At 38.9% G+C, this 19,072-nt stretch overlaps 1 protein-coding gene across 1 annotated transcript in view; it reads right to left on the bottom strand.

Moving 5' to 3' along the window:
- Positions 1-19,072, bottom strand: part of CDC73 (cell division cycle 73) — a 101,564-nt gene that overhangs the window by 70,607 nt on the left and 11,885 nt on the right. Inside the window, exons 8-10 of the mRNA XM_036387401.2 lie at positions 10,851-10,949; positions 9,528-9,606; positions 482-546 (exon numbers count right to left, since the gene is read on the bottom strand). Coding sequence (XP_036243294.1) covers positions 482-546; positions 9,528-9,606; positions 10,851-10,949 — 243 coding nt within the window. The remainder of the gene's footprint in view (positions 1-481; positions 547-9,527; positions 9,607-10,850; positions 10,950-19,072) is intronic.

Below are 19,072 nucleotides of genomic sequence, written 5' to 3'. Positions count from 1 at the left end.
ATCTCACCAGGCTAGAAAGCTTTAACAGTAGTGCTGAGGTCTAAATCTTCCACCACCAAAAAATTTATTTTATCAAACGCAGAGTGGGAAACAGAGCAATACTCTAAAACCTGGGTTCATTACTTCAGTTTTCTGAGTATAGTTTTATCACTCATGTCCCTTTCCAGACACACCTAAGGTCAGCAAAAACCTGGGTATGTTAAGTATAACAGAAAAAGGCTGCACCTCAAGAAGCCTTCCCTGCACACCTTTTTACTGCAGACAAACAAATCCCTGGGGCACAGACCTCTAGAACATGCAGATCAAACAAAACACATTTTGGCTTTTCATAGACAAGAGCTTTCAGCAATTGTTACTCAATCTAAGCGACCTCCTAGAGCTTAGGCCAGAAGGAGAAGCTGGCTCTATCTCCAAACATATACTGTATCTATGTTTACAATCTTGTCCATAAAACATATTTGAGCCAAGAGTTGTCACTCACCGTCACAGACTTCAGAGTCATGCCGTGGTAGGTGCCCATGGTGTCAATCTTGAAGCCTTCCGTTTCTGCCAAGAGAAAGAAACTTCTGTAAATCCTTGTGAGCACAGCAGTGTCTTGTCTAAATGGACATCCCTGAATCTCTCTGGAGTTCTTCTGTCAAAGAACATCTTCCTCAGGTGGTGCTTTAGGTTCTGTACCCAGTACTGGGTAGTCACTAGGAAATCTGCTTTCTTTAGACAGAGGGCAGTTTGATGTTGCTGCTTTCTCTAACCATTTAACATGTCTTATACTTGAATTAGTACAGAAAGCTACTAGGTCATTATTTTCTACTTATCACAACTGTTTTATTTGCTACCTGAGTAGCTTCTAAATAATACTTTTCCTGTGGCATGAAGTAATTGGAAGCCCTTCAGACAAAGGATATAAACCTAAATCTTTGTGAGAATATGTTACAACTTGCATGTGGGTCTCAGAAATTCTCCTCACTACAAGATTGAGAAGCCCCATTCATATTCCCAGAATACATTATAATGCAACATATTCAACCTGTATTAATGGAAAAATATACCTAAGAAACCAATTTACATGCCAACTATAAAAGTGTGGCCATTTTAGCTTGATAAATTGACTTCTGGAGTGCTGAAGAGTAACACTGTCATTCTCATATGATACAGAGGACAGAATCTACATAAAATGCACAATACCAGACTAAAGATTATAAAAAGGGGCATTCTTGGGGCGGGTTTTTGTAATTAGTTTAATTAGATTGAATTTATGCTAAGTGCCAGAAGCCTGCAACTCCCAGTGACTAAACCTGCTGTCAGCAGCCTATTTACTTTTGAAGACTCCTTCCCTGTCCCACTGTTCTCAGCAATTTAAGATCAAAGTAAGCTCCTGAACAGGGCCAACAGGACTCACAAAAAAACCTTTTTCATTTTGTGAATTCCCTAGCCTCATGCATTTACCATCAACTGATCCCATCACACAACCATCCAAAAATTTCTACCTAAATTGGCATAATAATCACCACTCAAACCATGATAAACAAGCATTTGTCTGTATCTAAGCAATTCTGGGCTATATCAAGTAGAATTGGGTAAAGGTAACTGATACTGTGCAGAAACAGCTACTTGGAACTGGTATGTTTTTGTCATTTCTTACACCCCCTTCATTTTGTGCACCAGCCCAAAATCAGGATAGACAAAGAAATAAGGCAGAACCAAGCATGGCTCCTACCCGAATTTAAAAAAAGTCCAAGAGAAATATTGAATTTTCAAATCCATTAGAGCTTCTTGCTCTCATCACGAGTAAATTAACTTAAACTGAAACCCAGACAACCTTGAAAACCATTCACATGATGTGGGAAGCATCTGTGGCTTGCTCATCCTTTCTTCCTTAGATGAAGATCATCAGGCACTCAAAGGAAACGAGGCCAAAAAATTTCCCAGATTTAAGAACTCTCCAGTGCCTATAAAAAGATACTCCAGAGTTTGGAACTTCTCATACTCCTCTCACCACAAAGACAGCTATCTACTTACTGAACAGTTTGGGCTTGCACCTTTTCCCCCTCAATCATGCCAGACCTGCCACCCACTACCAAGCCAAGATGCCCCATGTCACTGACCATGTTTGTTTTACAGTCTCCTTAGTTCCAGCTGTTCTTCAGCTTCACTTCTCAAGGCCACCCCTCCCTTTCTGCCAGATTAACATTTCTGAACTATAGACATAATTCTGAGAAAGTAAAATGGAGGCACAGACACACATGAATACAGTCCTTTCTACTAAAAAAAAAAAACCAAAAAAAAACCAAACAAATTAAAAAAAACCCAGAAAGCAGCCTAGCCTCCCTATAAAAATTGATACTGTCTCCCTATATAAACTGATAGGCCTTCCCACCTTTCCCCTCAACCCCAAGCTATAACTATGCCTTGAGTCTTAGCTCAGAGGTCACACCTCTAAACTTGAATGGTCAAAAGGTGACTGCACAAACACTTCAGGGAGAACAGGTTGCTCTGTGACTATACAGGTCACTGCTGCAGGGCAGGGAGCACGTTAATATTTCAGGTGGTGCCTGGAGCCTTGTAGAATACTTGGTAGAACTCCCTAAATTGAAGGGATGTTTTTGCTGACTTGTAGAGATGTAAATCAGAGGTGCCTCATCTAGGCTGACAGTTGTTTGTGAATTTCAGAACAGCACCAGCAGAAGAACCTTTGTCCTTTCCAGACTAACCTATTATGGGTTCCTCATGCCTGTCACACAGAGCATTTCCAACTATTTTAGTTAGATATTCTTTCCAAAGAACACAGACACCCCATAGCAAGAGCAGCATAGCACCATCCTCTGTTGTGCCTGGCCTGCTGTGGCTTCTTTCCTCTCAGAACAAATCCTGACTTTGTAATTATCTCTCCATGTTTGTTCCCTGTCTCCATCAGCATTGCAAAGGAACAAAGGCCCACAGAGCCAGCAGCACAGTTAGAAAGTAAATCAAAGGGGAGAGAGGCACCTAGCAGGGAACCAATCTCTGCTCAACTGCCACTGGTTTCATCTTTTGCAAAAGTCTTCTCAAGTCTCTCATAAAATCTGTCCTGGTTCATTTAATGAGCCACGGGAGCCACAAACCACAGCTCTGGCACTCATCAGCTTCCTGCTCCCAGCCTTGTCCTGACCCTTCTTTCTAGCAGAAGTCAGTACCTTGGATGAAGAGCCACTTGTTGCCTCCAGCAAACCCCAGTTTCCTGCTTGATCAATGTTCCCAGCAGATACACAGGGGCCACAGTACTATTCAGAAGCTACTCAGGTAGCAAATAAAACAGTTCTGATAATTAGCAAATACTGGCATAGTAGCTTTGTGCACTAATTCAAATATGAGACATGTTTTATGGTCAGTGTAGGTACCCACCCACATTCCTGCAAACAGTCACTGCAGCCTCTACCAGAGCTGCTGCAGGGCCCATGCTCTGCTGCCTGCAGTAGGGTGGGACCATAGGAGAAACCACATCCCAAAGTGCCCACCAGCTCCCCAGCTTCCTGCCTCAAACTCTCCAGCAACTGGAGAAGTAGAGTTCAGCACCTCCAGCTTCCAGAGGGGGATAGCAGCCCCCCTGAAGCAGGAACAGCAGTGACACATTTGTCAGAACACAGCTTGATTGATTCCATGCTCTCACACACACCATGTGGTATTGTACCTGTCAGCCAATCACTTCTCTTACAGAAATAAACAGTGCCAGAAGCATGAGCCCTGCCCCTTGCATGTCTGTACCATTTTGTCAAGTCTCAGGAGTTTGTACACTTGGGCACATCCAGCAGCACCCTCAGCTCCACTCACTGTGCACAGCCTGGGCAAAGCAGGAAACAAATGTTTGCAGGTCAGGGACTCCACACTTCCAGCTTTATTCCCACTTCAAAAATTGCTGAGGGTGTCACAGCCAGCTAAATGCTGTAAAAGATATTCAAGGAGCAGGCTCTTCTCCAAGGCCAGGCTCTGAGCCTAATACAGCTGCTCAAAAGCAGACCTGGCATACAAGAGGAACCAGGGCCATGGTGAAGAGGAGCAGAAGAGAGACCCCGGGCCATGCCCCCAGCACTGATCAGCACAAAGGCTGGGCCACACCCTCCAGGAACACAAAAGCTTCTCCTCTGCCTCCCAAAGCAGCTCCAACCTGTGCTGCTGAGTCATGCACCAGCAGCAAGCTGACATGGTAATACTTGGCCAAGAATTCGTTTATAACTCCAGCTTCAAAATCCCAGCTCCACTGTGGTAATAGAAGCAGTTAAAATGATAAACCATTGACTAAGAAAAGGGTATTTAAGAAAAAAGAGCCTCATAAATAAAGGTGCATGATGGTAAGACTTTGGACCCTTGTTTTTAAGCTTGGAATTAGATTCAGAACAACTATTAAAAAACTTATTGAGGGTCTTGTATACACTGGGAATTTTCAATATAATTACTACCAAGTTATGACTCACATTTCCTTTAGGCATACAGCAGTCCCTATTAAATGCTTCAAGCACAGGTCTAACACTAAGGACTAAAGAAAGCAAGCAAAACCCAACAATAATTTTGTCATGAAAAACTGTAATGCAACCTTTTGTTTGCCAAATAGAATCAATTTTAGAAATATATGCATTGTTAAAAACACCAACATCAACACATGCCTTAAAACTACATCTTGAGATGTAAACACAATAACTACAACTGAATAAACAACTCTAATGCCTTAAAAACATAACCTATCACCACAGGTTTTTTCTTTTTCAGTCATTGCATGTATTATGGTCACAGTTTCTCAGTTCCATGACCCCAAGACTGGTAAAAGAACCCTAAACATTTCCAGTGTAGTTCATCACAAGGTACCTTTCTAGCATCCCCATGCATCAATCTGAGTGCCTTTTCTTATATAAAGTAATGAGAGCTAGAAATGAACATAGGCACCCTAATGCATCAGCTTTTTGGACTGATGATATTCTGATTGAGCATTTGGGTGCATGTTCTGTTTCCTTGCACATAATATTAATGCTCAGGGTGCCTTGCATTTGCTTAAAGCCACTGCTCCACATCCATCTAGGTCACCCTGCACTTTGATTCTGCACCTTCTGCAGCTCCAGTTATTCAATCCAGCTACAAACGAGCTCTGATACATTACCCAAAGAATAAAAGCTTGAAAAAGACTCAATTTCTGGAAAAAGACCTGAATTTCTGGAAGGAAGTCAAGGGAAATAAAAACAGAACAAAGCAGCATGTCTCAGACACTGAAGAGCTCAAGTTAAAGCCTTGGTTTGAACTGTGGATGAATAAGACTGAATAACCACTTCTTTTTTCAGCTGTATATTCTTCAAGCCCCAGATAGCAACACTCTGCATACTGCCTGGAAATGATTCACTACCCCACTTCACAGCCCCAGTAATTTCAGCCCTGACACCAAATGTCACTCTGCATGAGTTTACTGAGCACTCCCTTACGGTACTCCATCCTAACAAGTAAGTTTCACACCTAAATTTCCAAGTTACACTGATTACTTTACAAATTCTCTGTACAGTTCATATATAACAACTCTGTAATAATCTTACCAGTAATTAACAACAACATCTTAAGTTTTTCACAGCAATTTATGTGTATTTTCCAGCACAGAAGTGAATGTGCAGTGCTAAAAGTGTAAAGTTTTTAAACTAGTTGGCCATACCAAGCCAGAAAATACAGATAGATCACATTCTTTTTCCAAACGTGCATCTCTTGTACATACTCTCTGTTAGGGAAAAATAACAATCATATGAATCTTCAAGTGAATGCAATAAATGAAAGTTTAATCAGTCAAACTAAGTCTGACCAGTAAAACTTCAGAACCTTTTATCTCCTGCTACCAATTCTACTCTCCCTGTGTAAAAGGATATCGCACTATTTAAAATAAAATAACTTAGAATGAGAAATGCCTTATAAAGAAACTTTCTTAACAACGTAGATGAGAGAGAAACAAAATGTTCTGGTCCAGAATCACCTCAAATATAATAACTTCACAGTCCTCTGTTCCCTGGGCTTAGCACTTAGGACTGACAAAATTCTGGAAAATGGCAGCTGTGTCTGAACATCCAGTAAAGTTATAAATAAAATATAAGATGACAACAGCATGAAGTCAACAGCAAACTTGCCTGAAGGAAACATTTGAACACAGTCAGGAATATTCTTTGCACCATTATGGGCTGAAATCACACAGCAAGACTCTCTGATTTACCCTAAACAGGGCTGAAGATGGCTGGAGGTTTTGGGGGTTTTTTGTTTTGTTTTGGGGGGGATTAATAACAATTGGCTGCCACTATGTTGAAACTTGGAGAACAACAGGAACACTCCTGGAATAAGCCTTAAAGACCTAACCTTGGAGCAGCACAGGCAAATTTGACTTGGCCATCCATACTGAGAGATGTGGGTCACAAAAATGTTACATCTGCAAGACTGCCATCCCATTTCCTGCACATTTGGAAATTACAGAGCAAACAAGCATGTGAAAAAATCTTCTGAGGTAAAGCCACCCAAGAAAATGGGAAAAAAGACAGAATAGCATCTGAATATTATCTAGTTGTATCTACCTAAAAGCAGAAGAGCACCAAAACATGTATATCTAATGTGTGTTTAAATATCAAACATTAAGGCATACAGGAGAGGACACAAAATAAGCTCCTAAAGCTTATTTTGAGCCTAGGATTTTTAAATCCTGAACAAGACTTTAAAATTATGTTGGTCAAGAAAGTCCGACAAACTCAAGTTTGGAAAAATTTCTCCAGTTGTAAAATGCTCACTAATATACTATAAAAAAACCACTCAAGCAAGTAATACAAAGGAAAGGAAGAGGACTAGCAAGGTAAAAAGAGGAAGTTTAGCACAGGATGCAGCTCTGTACTGTTGAAGAGAAAATACCATCACTAACTGCGAGCGTGGCAGAAACCAAAGCAACAGCAAAGAAACAGCACCCAAGGAAAGTGCCTGCAAGCAGTTCACCTCCTCACCTCCAAAACATCTGAGCAGCTGGGCAGCATGGGTGCACTGCCAGGCAATGTGTTCTTCCACTTTCCATGTGGAAACATCCAAGATGTGCAATTCCTACTGCAAACAACATTCTAATGCTTCACTGAACTTGAAGGATGTCAAAGGAAAGGTTTCTCTGTCCTGCCTGACCAAAGCTGCAGGAACAAGACCCCCCTGGACAAAAGGTGACCAAGCCCTGTCCCCTGTCCCTGGGCTGCTGAGCAGTTCCACTGAATGCACCTGGAACTCAGTGTTTGCTCTTCAAGAACAGCACAATCACCACCCCCTCACACTGACTGTTAAACCACTCTAGCAGCAAAGCCTGTCCCATCTGGCAGGAAAATTTTAAGTTAGTCTACCAGAGAGGCATCCTTATACATTGCATCAGAAATAATGATCCACCACAAGAAGCAGAGAAATTTGGCTGCAACTCAACAGTTTACTTAATGCATGTTAAAATTCCTAAATTTACCCTCTTAGCTCTACAAGCTTTGAATTTCTTATGCTAAGGACAAGACAGCTAATGGAAAAACTCTATTAAAGCCCACAAATATTCAAAGAAAAACAGTTCACCTCTTTGCTGCCTAAACTTGAAATACTGTAGTATCATACAAAACTGAATATAGGCAGTGTGCCACAATCCTGCTGCAAGTAGAAGAGGATTACTGTGAAGCCTTGCTAGGATTTCAGTACCTCTGAGGAAAGAGCCAACAGGTGAGACACAAAGAACAAAGCCTAGAGACACTGTCCTTTGGCTTTGTGTCACTTTTTAGCCAAGCCCACCACTGTGCCCATTGTTAGAAGCACCACACCATCCTGCCTTCCACTGTTGGTAGCCAACACAGGTAGTCACAGAGGGCAAGGTGTGGGAACCCTTCAGAATGGCAGAAATCTGTAGGATTCAACTTTATCGTGGGTGTTATCCACCATCACTAAATAAAGGTGGATACAGTGGCATAAAGACTGCAAGTTATTACTCTCTGAACTTAATTATCTTTCTTTTCCTTCAAAATTCTTTCCCCAAAGTCCCAATACTGCAACCTTTCCATAAACAAGTACAATTCCAAATTCTTACTCGACTTACTGTAAAAAAAACAGTTTAATGAAAAAGAAACCCTTTTATTTTTATTGATGACTTTTAATAAAAAATAAATTAAAAATCCCATAAGGAATGGGCTCACTTGTGACAGAGCTGTAAGTGACATGCATCACTCAATTCTAAGCAAATGACATTATCTGTGCATTAATGCCTAATTATGACAGGAAAACCACCTGTCCTCAGAGTTCCAGGTAGATTACAATTTAAAGGTAATATTTTTACAATAGAATACCCTAGAAGTAAATGAGATCTTTGCTATTTTCTGAAGTTAATTTGAAGCCAAAGAAGATCTCAAATATCTCTAGGTCCTCTCCTAAGAAATCCAGATTTTAATTACTAATTCTATGTAACTTCCATAAGTGAGGTACCAATACCTTTGATAAGTCAACCTCATGTTTAAAATACCTTCTTTCCAACACCTCATTTTTATTTCCAGTACTAGCCTACACTTAGCTAATGTGGTATTCTTAACCTATGTATTTCTTTAAATATCCCTAGAAACCTGAAATACAAAATTAACTTTGTGTGACTACACCAAATATAAGTAACCAGAAAGTTAAGGCAAAAAACACTCTCTAAAATGGACTGTGACAATGAGTTATTTTTTTTTAGGCAGGTAGAATATGACCTCATCACAAAACAATCTTTCAACTGGAAAAATTGCTGCAGTCCAGTCAATCCCATTTCAGCACCAAGTGAAACCCCAACACCACATTCTCAGAATCACACAAGAGGAAGAAGCAATTCAGAAATGTAACACAATTTGCATGACCTTCTGCAAGAAGCACAAAACCATCCAAGCACAAGAAACAAAGACTGCAAAATAAAACCACAGCAAGACATGAAAGTGAAGTAACTGAACTTGTGCTAAAAACAAGATTAAAAAAAAGCGATGGGGGCAGGAGAAAAATTGCATTAGAAAGGCAAATCATCACTCAAGTTCAATGTTCACAATCTTTTCAAAGTGGTGAGACTTCTTCAATATTGAAGATTGTTTCCATCTCCTCTCCAGGAGGGTGCTTGTGTTTTGCACTGCTGTTCCCAGTTTGCTTTTTCATTTAAATAGACACAACTAGATAATATTTACTTGCAATTACTGAAGGCAACCTTTAGAGCAACTGTGATGGTTTGAGGAGAGGGAATCCATTGTATGTTATGAACCTGACAGTTATCCTTGCACTTGTGATTTTTTTATTAATTGCATAAGACCCTCCCCAAACAATTAGGTAGAAACAATTTCTACAAAATAATACTTCTGGATTTTATTACTTGGAAAGCTATCTTTCAGCATAATTACATCTCTTTTTTTGTCTTTTCATAGGTTTGTGAAATAATAGCAGGGAAAACCCCCTAACATGAACTTGGTGACTGGGGAGTTTTGGTCCTCAATTTTTTTTTTTTTAATTTTGAAAAAGGCATTGCATCAACTTACCCTCTTTGCCTTTAAATCTTTCCTGATCATATCTGTTGTAGGCAGCTGGAATAGGTTGTTTATTTCGTAAAGTGGGATCCTAAAACAGGTTAAAAAACATTTGTAAAACATACTAAAAAGTATTTGATGGTTTTTGAATTTCATGAAGAGTTACTTAGAACTACTCAGGAGTATAAAACCAGTTCCATTTCGTAGGAGTTTCAATGCATTTGAAAACTTCTGATGTTTCCATTCAATATCCACTTACAGTCTTACAGAAACAGTTTAGTACTGAATGCAAAGAGAATAACCTGAGGCAAAACTGAAATAACAAACAGTAACAAACTACATTATTAAAATCTCTACTGGGATTTATTATACTTCAAGAATTAGTGAGGAAAAAAATCATTAACTGACAATTCATGATTAGGGCTCCAGCCACACAAAATTTCTCTTGTCAGCCAGATTAAGATAAAATTTTGCTAAATAAAATAAATAAAAACAAATTTTGAAGGGAAAAAAGAAGGCATTCTGGGAAAAAAGTTTTTAAAAAGCACCAATCTAGAGCAACATTCAATATCAATTCAATCCTTTTTGTGGATGGCTTAGTTATGTATTCACATGTATTCTGAGTGGGACATTTGAATAATGCCATGCACAATCTAAGAAATTCAACACAAAGCAAATATTTACATGTTGGAATTCATCTCACTATTTAAATTTAGTTCTTTGTTAAATGCAGTAGCAGCAAAAACAAAACACAGAGTACAATTAAACAGCTTTTAGAGCAGACTACCATCATGCTCAAAGATACATTAGGTTTAATAGAACACAATAGTAAACACCGCACTTCTAAACAAATCCTGTCTAATACCTGGATAGAAGTAAACAATACAGCTCTAAGTCTGTCCTGATTTATCACAGGCAAAAGAAAGCTGGTTCGAGCTGTTCCCACTCATGAGTCATGCTCCAGATTCTTAAACATTTGCTACCCTATCTGTCAGAAAAGCAGCAAAACATTTCATTTGAAATGGCAGCACTCTCATGGAATACACTTTTTGCAAATAGATGCAGCATGTGGCTAATGCTTGATAGATGCAGAAGCTGGCACTAGCAGATCCATCTCTCAGTAACAAGAGCATATTGAACTAATTAAACTAATATATTCAACTCTTTAAATACCAATAAATGCAACTTAAATCAAAGAATAGCTGTGAAGTTATGCTTCAAAAATATGCATTTTTTGGAAGAAAACCAAAACAAATTGTGTATGTAATAGTGAGAAGAGACTGTACTCTCACTTTTGGTGTCCCAGCCCTTGTGTCCAGCCACACACTGCCTTACCGTTGGTGCTGTGTTTGGTGCAGGTCTTTGCTCAGGTGCTCTGCCTTCTTCTCTGGCTTTAACTGATTGAAGAATTGCAAAAATATTCTTGGCAAAGTTCTGAAAAAGATATCAGGTACCTGTGAACCTTACTGACCATCTGCATTTCATATAACAACCAGCCAGGTGAAGACACCACTTGGTTAACTTACATTTCACCAAAAACCAAAACTGGTGCACCAATTTCCTAAATTGACCCCTTTTCTGTGACAGGATCCAAACATTAACAGGGTTTTAAGGCATCACTGCAACCCCCTATTCTTTAAGGGCCACACCTGCTAAATCTAACTAGCTTCATTACACCACAAGGTAAACCAAACTCCTCTCAAAGCACTTGTAACCTGTAAGGTACAGAATGAAGTGTACACCATGTCTCCTACTAATGTCAATTTTCAGTAATGGTTCACCAGTAAAAGAAACCTTTTTATCAATTAGGGAAAATAGCTTTTTTTTTACTGGTTCAGAATAATATATTCACAAAATGCTAACACTGCTCCAGAGTATTGTATATTAACACTGAAGTGCTGTTAACACCACTGGCATCATGAAACAAACACATGAATTACAAAACAAAGACTTCTGGGGTGAATTTTGTAGAAATCACTTAGAGAGCTGTACTGCAAAGCCTCCCTAAGCCTGCTCACTTGACCTCAGTGAACATCTTGTCAATCCACTGCAAGCCACCAAAGGAAGGAACTGGAAAACCATCAGAAACCTCTTATGAAGGCAAAGCCATCCCCCTGAGCAAACCCAGTTCTTTTGACAAAGTCTGAGAGAACTCACATAAAACTGTATTTAAAGTTATTTTCAGGCAGAAAAATCCCAAGGAAAAGACTTTCAAGAGCTGCAAGCCATGCACATATCAATTATAAAAGGATACTCAAAGTCTAAACCACAAGCTTTTACTGCAAATTCAGATTTCTCCCTAACTGTGGCCTGGGCATCATATCAATCAAAATTCTTGTCATTGCTGTGCTTTATCACACACTGTCTCTAGGAAAAAAGGCTACTCCATCCTCTGAAACTCACAAGGAGGAACCAATTACAAGAGGAGCAATGTCTTCAGAGTGACTGTCCCTGCGGAACCCAAATCTCCCAGTCACAAGGAAGTTACAACCAACATTCACATCCATATTTCACTCATAAAACCTACAGTTAATATAGTCTTAAAGGGAGTTGTAATTTCAAATTATGAACTTTTCCAAGGCTTTTAAACACATGGGACTTTAATAGCCTTAAATTGCACATCCTGGACCAAACTCAGGTAAACACCCCACAAGGTTGTTTCTCCCATCTGCTGACAACAAGCCACTAATAAGGATGGAATCAGAAGTGTTCTTGCTGAGATCTTTTTCCCACAGCATGAAAATGCAAGTCCCCCAGGGCCACAACTAATGACTGTTTGGAAGGGGAGAAAGGCAGCAGTGTTTTAACAAGCACTCAAACTAATATCATCTTCTTGCTGGTCACTGACTTGGTCAGGGATATGGGATTACATTACTGTGACAGAAAAATGATTGAGCAGCAAGAGCACTGCATGTACCTGCTGATTTGTAAAGCCCTGCAGAGTTGAAGACTGCTAAGCTTTCACTGTTCATCCCTTCAGAGATCAGAATATGAATATCCATTAGCTTCTGCCCTAGATTTAGTTAAACTTAGTTAAACCAAGTGCAACACTTTTACCACCAAAAACTTCTGGTCTGAGGGACAGAGCAGAAAAGAAGAGGATAAAAAACCCAAACATCAAAATATTTGTTTCTCTGCACAGATGCTCTATCACTTGCCAACACAGTGACTAACACACATCAACTCAAGTTACTCTCACTGATGGTGATTTAATGCCAGGATGTTTGTGGAGAAATCCCAGGGCCAGTCAGATCAGACTGCTCTGATAAGGAAGGCTTAATGAAGTCACATCACTAACTAAATTTCTTTTGTAATAAAAATACTTCCATTGCAATATATCACAGTTTATTCTAAAAAATTGCAGTCTTTAATTTCTGTAGCCCACCATAACCCCAATTCTCATTAGCAAAGACTTCTAGTCACTACAGCAGCTTCATCATGCTAGCAAAAATAAATATTTTTCTAATAGCGATCATCAAGGATAAACACTGGTTTCAGCTTCATTGAAAACAATTCTAGAGGAAGAAAAATTGAAGAAAAGTATACTTCATCTCATTCATCTGAGAACAATGAAACCTTAAATCCAACATGTAAAACTAGAAGTATACACCCTGTTCCATAATATGGCTTACAGTGCTTCAAAAGTTTCCTATAGCTAAATTGCAACCAATTTTTCATCAGATTCACATTCTGATGTTTCACTGCAGAAAAACAGGAGCCTAAGGAAAAAAACATATAAATTCAAAAAAACTCTTGAACTGACAGAAAGGATTTCCTGGATGTGCATCCTAGAAAATCAAGAGCTGCAGAATGCTGTAAACATTGTCCAGACTTGGAGTAGGGCTGGAGAAGGAAGAATTGAGCCCCAACTGCATTTCTTTACACATTTGCTTGATATGCTGAGACATACTGCTAAATCCTTTAGAGCCACTGGCAGACTGGAAGGCACGATGCTGTGCCAAAAAGGCAATATTCCTATCACACATCCTCAGTAATTCCTATATATGGAATGACAAGAAAAATGAAAACAGCACTGAGATGGCCTCATAAAAGCACAGCAGAAATTAAAACACTGCTCATACGGAACATGAAGTGATAAACTGTATATTTAAAAGAAAATATTTTGCACATCTAAAATTAAAGCACACATTTAAATCTCAAATTCAAATCAAAAAGTAAAAAATCATTTAAGGCATCACTCTCCTATGCCTTCAGAATATGTATCTTCAATTTGCAAACTGTTCACCAAGTTTGAAGTCGATTTTCTGTCCTCCCTGCTCTTGTAATTCCCAACTGCAGGGACTCCTGGTACCCCCTCAAACTGCTCTCTGCACACCTTGGAGCTGGACAAGCCATGCTGGGGCACACAACAAGCACACTGCCACACAGGAGAGTGTAGATGAACCACCTGGATAAAGAGGTGTTTGTAATCCTGCTTCCAGTACAATGGTAGTCTAAAACATTCACATTACACTACTGGAATTTATATTGCTAAACAACTAAGAGCACATGATGACTCTGTCAAGCTTCAGATTAGGGAGCCTTTAAAAACAGGTTGATAAAAATTGAACTTGTTCCAAACCATTTGGGGAAAAAACTAAAAATCAGATGCTCCTTTTCCAAAAAGTTAATCTGGGCATTTCTTTGTGTTCCACAGTAAATTAACTGTGAATTACTAAAGCTGAACTGAAAACATAGCTGTGAGTATATTTGCTCTCTGTATAGCTGTGGACTATGCTCCCTGTACAGCTCCCTGTGTATTTATGGACTACATGTTCAGTAAAATGTGCAATTTTCACTTGTTCTATGTTATCTTCACTAAATTTTTATAGCAAGAATATTATATGAAAGAAAACTGAAACATTTAATTTGAAATGTTAATTCAGAAGTGTGAAACATCAGCAACACTGTAATAGCCTGAAGATACAGTACAGCATAAAATCTCAAATCCCAATCCCCTTCATACATAATCCTAGTTTATTTCTCCTATGAATGCAGCATATGGAAATACATATTTTTTAATAATTATGTTAGAGCAGTGTTTAAGGAATTACTTTATTACTTTCTAGCTGACTTAAATATCCTTCAGGAAACATAGTGCTTTATTTTACAGATTTTCTGGTCAAATTCAAGGCAAAAGACAAAACGAGATTTATTACTGCTCAATGTAAATACAATTTTTAAAATCTGGCCCATCTTTCCCTTAAATGCTACATTCAAAATGTTTGCAGTAGTGCCTGGCAGCAATAAAATCATTTGCCTAGTTTTACTAAGGAAGGCAGTCCTGCATAAAGTGGAGTTTGGGCACTCAAGCTGTCCTGTGACATTTGTGCACAGCCACTCCAAGCCAACCTCCTGCTCCACCTGGAGCACTGATGAGGACACCAGTTCCTCTTAGCCTGGCACACCTCTACTTCTGCAATTTGGTATTCAAATCCCACTGCTGTGAACTCCAGGAACGTGAGACAATTCTGCCACCTAGAGCCCACACGTAAAGATGCTTACACAATCCATTTCTCTTAAAATCAGCAAAATTTTCCTCTCAGACCTCTTAGTTGTCTAAAGTGATGAAAATACTATTAAGTCTTGCTTCAAAATTGTTTTTCCAGCTAAATTAAATTATTGAAACTTTAATTGCAACTGCAGTATTAACCTCCTCACAGGTGACTTCACTAGTAAGAATGGTCAAGATTCATCAGAACAAAAATATGATTTCTCACATTTACTTCAAATACAGTAGTTACTGTGAAAAGGATCAAACCTATAAAGAAAATACATGAATTTTGAAAATAAAATATGCAAGTACTAATTGCAGTAGTAATATTTTGCAGGTGGTAACACAAAACTAAAAATCATCACCACCACAAAGATAAGCTACACGTGTGGGGAAAAAAACAGTTCTGCTCTTTAATACTTGTGTACAAGAATACGGAAGACCACAAAATAACAACATTCTGGAATAATTCAGATGCTGTATTAGATAAATTTGCAATTTATCTACTTGGTTACTTCAAGGTAAATGCCACAGGAGCAGGACAATGCCAACCCCTCTAGCTAGGTCAGCTATAAACTCCAATCATCCTGCTCAGCTCTGGTCTTCTCTCATCATGCACACAAAAATACCCAGAAGCCAGGGGTGGCACAGTGGGGAACTACAAATCAAAATTATGAAATTTAATACATAAAACTCACAGTCAAGAGCTATGAAAGTCTATTCCCTTCTGTATTAACATCTTGTGTCATGGATAACAATACACTGGGCATCAGGTAACCTTCCCAAAGAAAGTACAGGTAACTACTACATTACAACAGGGCTGCAATAACTAAAGATATAAAAGCAGAAAATCTATGAAGGCTTAAAAAACAAAGTTGTTCATTTAATCAAATTACTTGTTATACAGTATAAGATGTCTATGCTTTCAGCACAAAACTTAAGAAAATGTGCTGGATAGCCCAGTCTGAGTCTTTCACATAAGAACAGAAGATATAAAAATATAAAGATCAAGGAAGTTTTTGGTATATATTAAGCAGGGAAAATATAACTACCCAGACCGCAAGAGAATCAAATTCACCAGTCTGCAGCAGTGAAGCAACAGCAAGAAAAAAAAACCAGACTATTGCTTCAACATGTCAACCTTGACCTTGTAAGTAATACACAGTTAAAGGAACAAGGTTACACTTACAGAAAGATACAATTTCATGATGTAAAGGTTATGAGACTACAGAGACTCAGCTCCACCTAACTCTGATCCCATAGCAACTCTGAACAGTTTCTCCACTATAAACAGGTACCTGCAGAAAGAGCCCACATGCCATCACTCTTAGATTTGACACACACCTAACTCCATTAGAATTGTGTATACCTCAAATGCCAATTTCTCCTGTCCAACTTACATGGTTCTAGTGCAGAGCTTTTCCCTGGACTGTCTCCAGGCAGGCAGTAATGTTAGGATGCCATACAGGTCACTCATTGCCATATAATGCCTGGCAAAGTCTTCCAAAGATTTACACAAGGGCTCAGGAAGGAGAAAATATTTACAGATGTGCTAAAAGCTGAGAAAGGCACCAAAGCAGCAGCTGACAGATGTGTCAATGTGTCTGCCTGGACAATGCACCCACATCAGGAGTGTGCAGCCACTGTTCAGCTTTTAGCTGTAGAGATTTAGAAAGGTTATGTGCTATAACCTTTAAGACTTCCCATATCTTTGACAGGCTGGATTAGGTTATTTCCTTGTACAGAGGGTTGGAGTTCACTTGAGAAAATATAATTCTAATATACTTGCAACTGTGAGAAAAGATAACTGAAGAGTGCTGGCCAAAAATTAAAGTTTTAGCAATAAATTGTAGCATTTTCCCATGAACTGGGTGTGGCTGAGGTGGAGTTAATTCTGTTTTAGCTGCCCTGGGAGGCAGAGGTGCTGATAGCAGCCCAGTGTTTTGGCTGCTGCTGAGCAGTGCTGACCCAGCCCCAAGGCTGCCCCCTCACCACTCCATGGGGCTGGGCAGGATCTGAGAGGACAGCCAGGACAGCTGACTCCAGGGATATTCCCCATCACACAGCATCTGCTCAGCAGTAAAAGCTAAGAGAAAGAAGGAGGAGGGCATTTCTTGTTAAAATATTTGTCTTCAGGAGCAACTGCTCAAGGTACCCAAGCCCTGCTCCCCAGGAAGTGCCTGGAGATTTCCTGCTGCTGATGGGAAGCAGAGAATCCATCTTTTGTCCTCCTTTGCTTGCCCACACATCCTTTGTTTTTAATAAATTGCCTTTATATTGACCCACACATTTTTTTGCATTTTATTTTCTCCCAGCCATCCTGCTGAGGAGGGAAGCAGCTTGGTGGGCACCTGCCATCCATCCAACCAACCATGGTCAACTCACCACACTCCACAGAGAAAAGGATCAAAGGCTTTTTTTCTTTTTTTTAAGAGCATCTGAAATGCTCAGAGCTGCTCATATCAGAACACTAGTTCATTACCAAATTTACAAATTCACAAGGCCAGTATTAGTGCATTTCCAAGAATCCAGCTTTAAGATCCCACCCAGTTACCTTGCTGCTTATCTAAGAAATAGTTCTGAGTAACCTGGGAGATTAAAGATAAATTACCAAATATAAATCAAGTACACCAGCAGTCACAGACAAAAACACACTCTCCAAATACACCTGTGAATGCTACTTTAATTTGTTCCCATGGGAAAAATTCAAGTGCCAAATACATTTACAGTATGAGATGAATTGAGGAGGTTTTTCCTTCAGAAAAGATTGCTGTTGCCTGCTACAGAAGATCATAAAAACAAAAGGATTTTTAGGAAAGAAAGCTAGAGGAAGGATGTGAAAGGAAAGAATCAATTTCAGCATAAACAGGTTTTTTTTCTAGGTATTCAATGGTTTGTTTTACAAAACAGCTTCCCATTTATCTAAAAACACTCATACAACTGAAACTGTGCAGAGCACTGATGCAAAGCTTAACATTTCAAACACTTATGATATTAAATAATCTATGTATGGATTCAAAACTCTTCCTGAAATTAAATTCCTCTAAACAATATATACTGTCAAAGAGTTCTAAAATTAAGTTACTATGAGAAGGAAAAAAATCCTTATACTAAACAGATGCAATTTGGCTCTGAAGTGATCACATAAAAATGCCACATTATTCATAAAAATCTAGAAGACTGCAGTAGACTTGGGGAAAGCCAACAAAATTTAAAACAAGAGAGTGGGATGATTCATCTACTAGGAATTAAATCAAACACTGACTTTCCAAAAGAGGTAGAACTGCATAATAATGATACAGAAAACTATGGAATAAGAACTCAACAAAAAGTTTTAAACAAAACATAACAAGCAAGCAGATAAATGCAAATGCAGACATCTTAAAACCAAAAGAGGACAGGTGAACTGAAATGCCTGATTTTACAAACAATAGCAACCTCATAGAAATCAGTAAGAAGACATCCAGGAATCAATACAACATCTGATCAAAAGAGGGGAGCAGAGAGGTCACACAGACAAGGGACATGTGTGATGCATTACAGAAATCTTAAGGGTCAAATAAACTGAAATAAACTGGGAATGCTAAAGCACCTTCTACAACAGGAGCATCAATGCACTTAAATTACACATTCTCATAAACCAAAAAACAACTCTCAGCCAGGAAAATATCTATCAGTGTAATTTCAGCAAGGGGAGATTTGTGACAATGAAGATGCTGGCAAAAAAAGCAGCAGGTAAAAGGACAGAATGCAAGTGTCATGAGAACTTTTTTAAATGTTAAAAAAGAACACTACATCACCAGAGACTTAAAAAAACATCCTGGAACAGTTCTGTAAAAGCAAACTTCAGAATTGGGAAGTATGTCCAAAAGGAGAAACAGTAAATGTTTCAGAAATACAGTTAATATTTTTGACATCTATGAAGAATTTGGAGAAGCATACTGCTGGAGGAATCAATATTTTCTTCAAACATATCAAAAGCAGAGGAAACCTGTCAGTAAGCTGAAAAGGTCAAGAATTTCTTTTGTACTGTGGCCTTTTACTTTTGTGTACTTTTTGCATC

The sequence above is a fragment of the Molothrus ater genome, chromosome 9, assembly GCF_012460135.2.
Source record: "Molothrus ater isolate BHLD 08-10-18 breed brown headed cowbird chromosome 9, BPBGC_Mater_1.1, whole genome shotgun sequence".
NCBI classification, from domain to species: Eukaryota; Metazoa; Chordata; class Aves; order Passeriformes; family Icteridae; genus Molothrus; species Molothrus ater.
The sequence above is the reverse complement of the archived record's forward strand: the minus strand, read 5'-3'. Positions and strand labels throughout refer to the sequence as shown.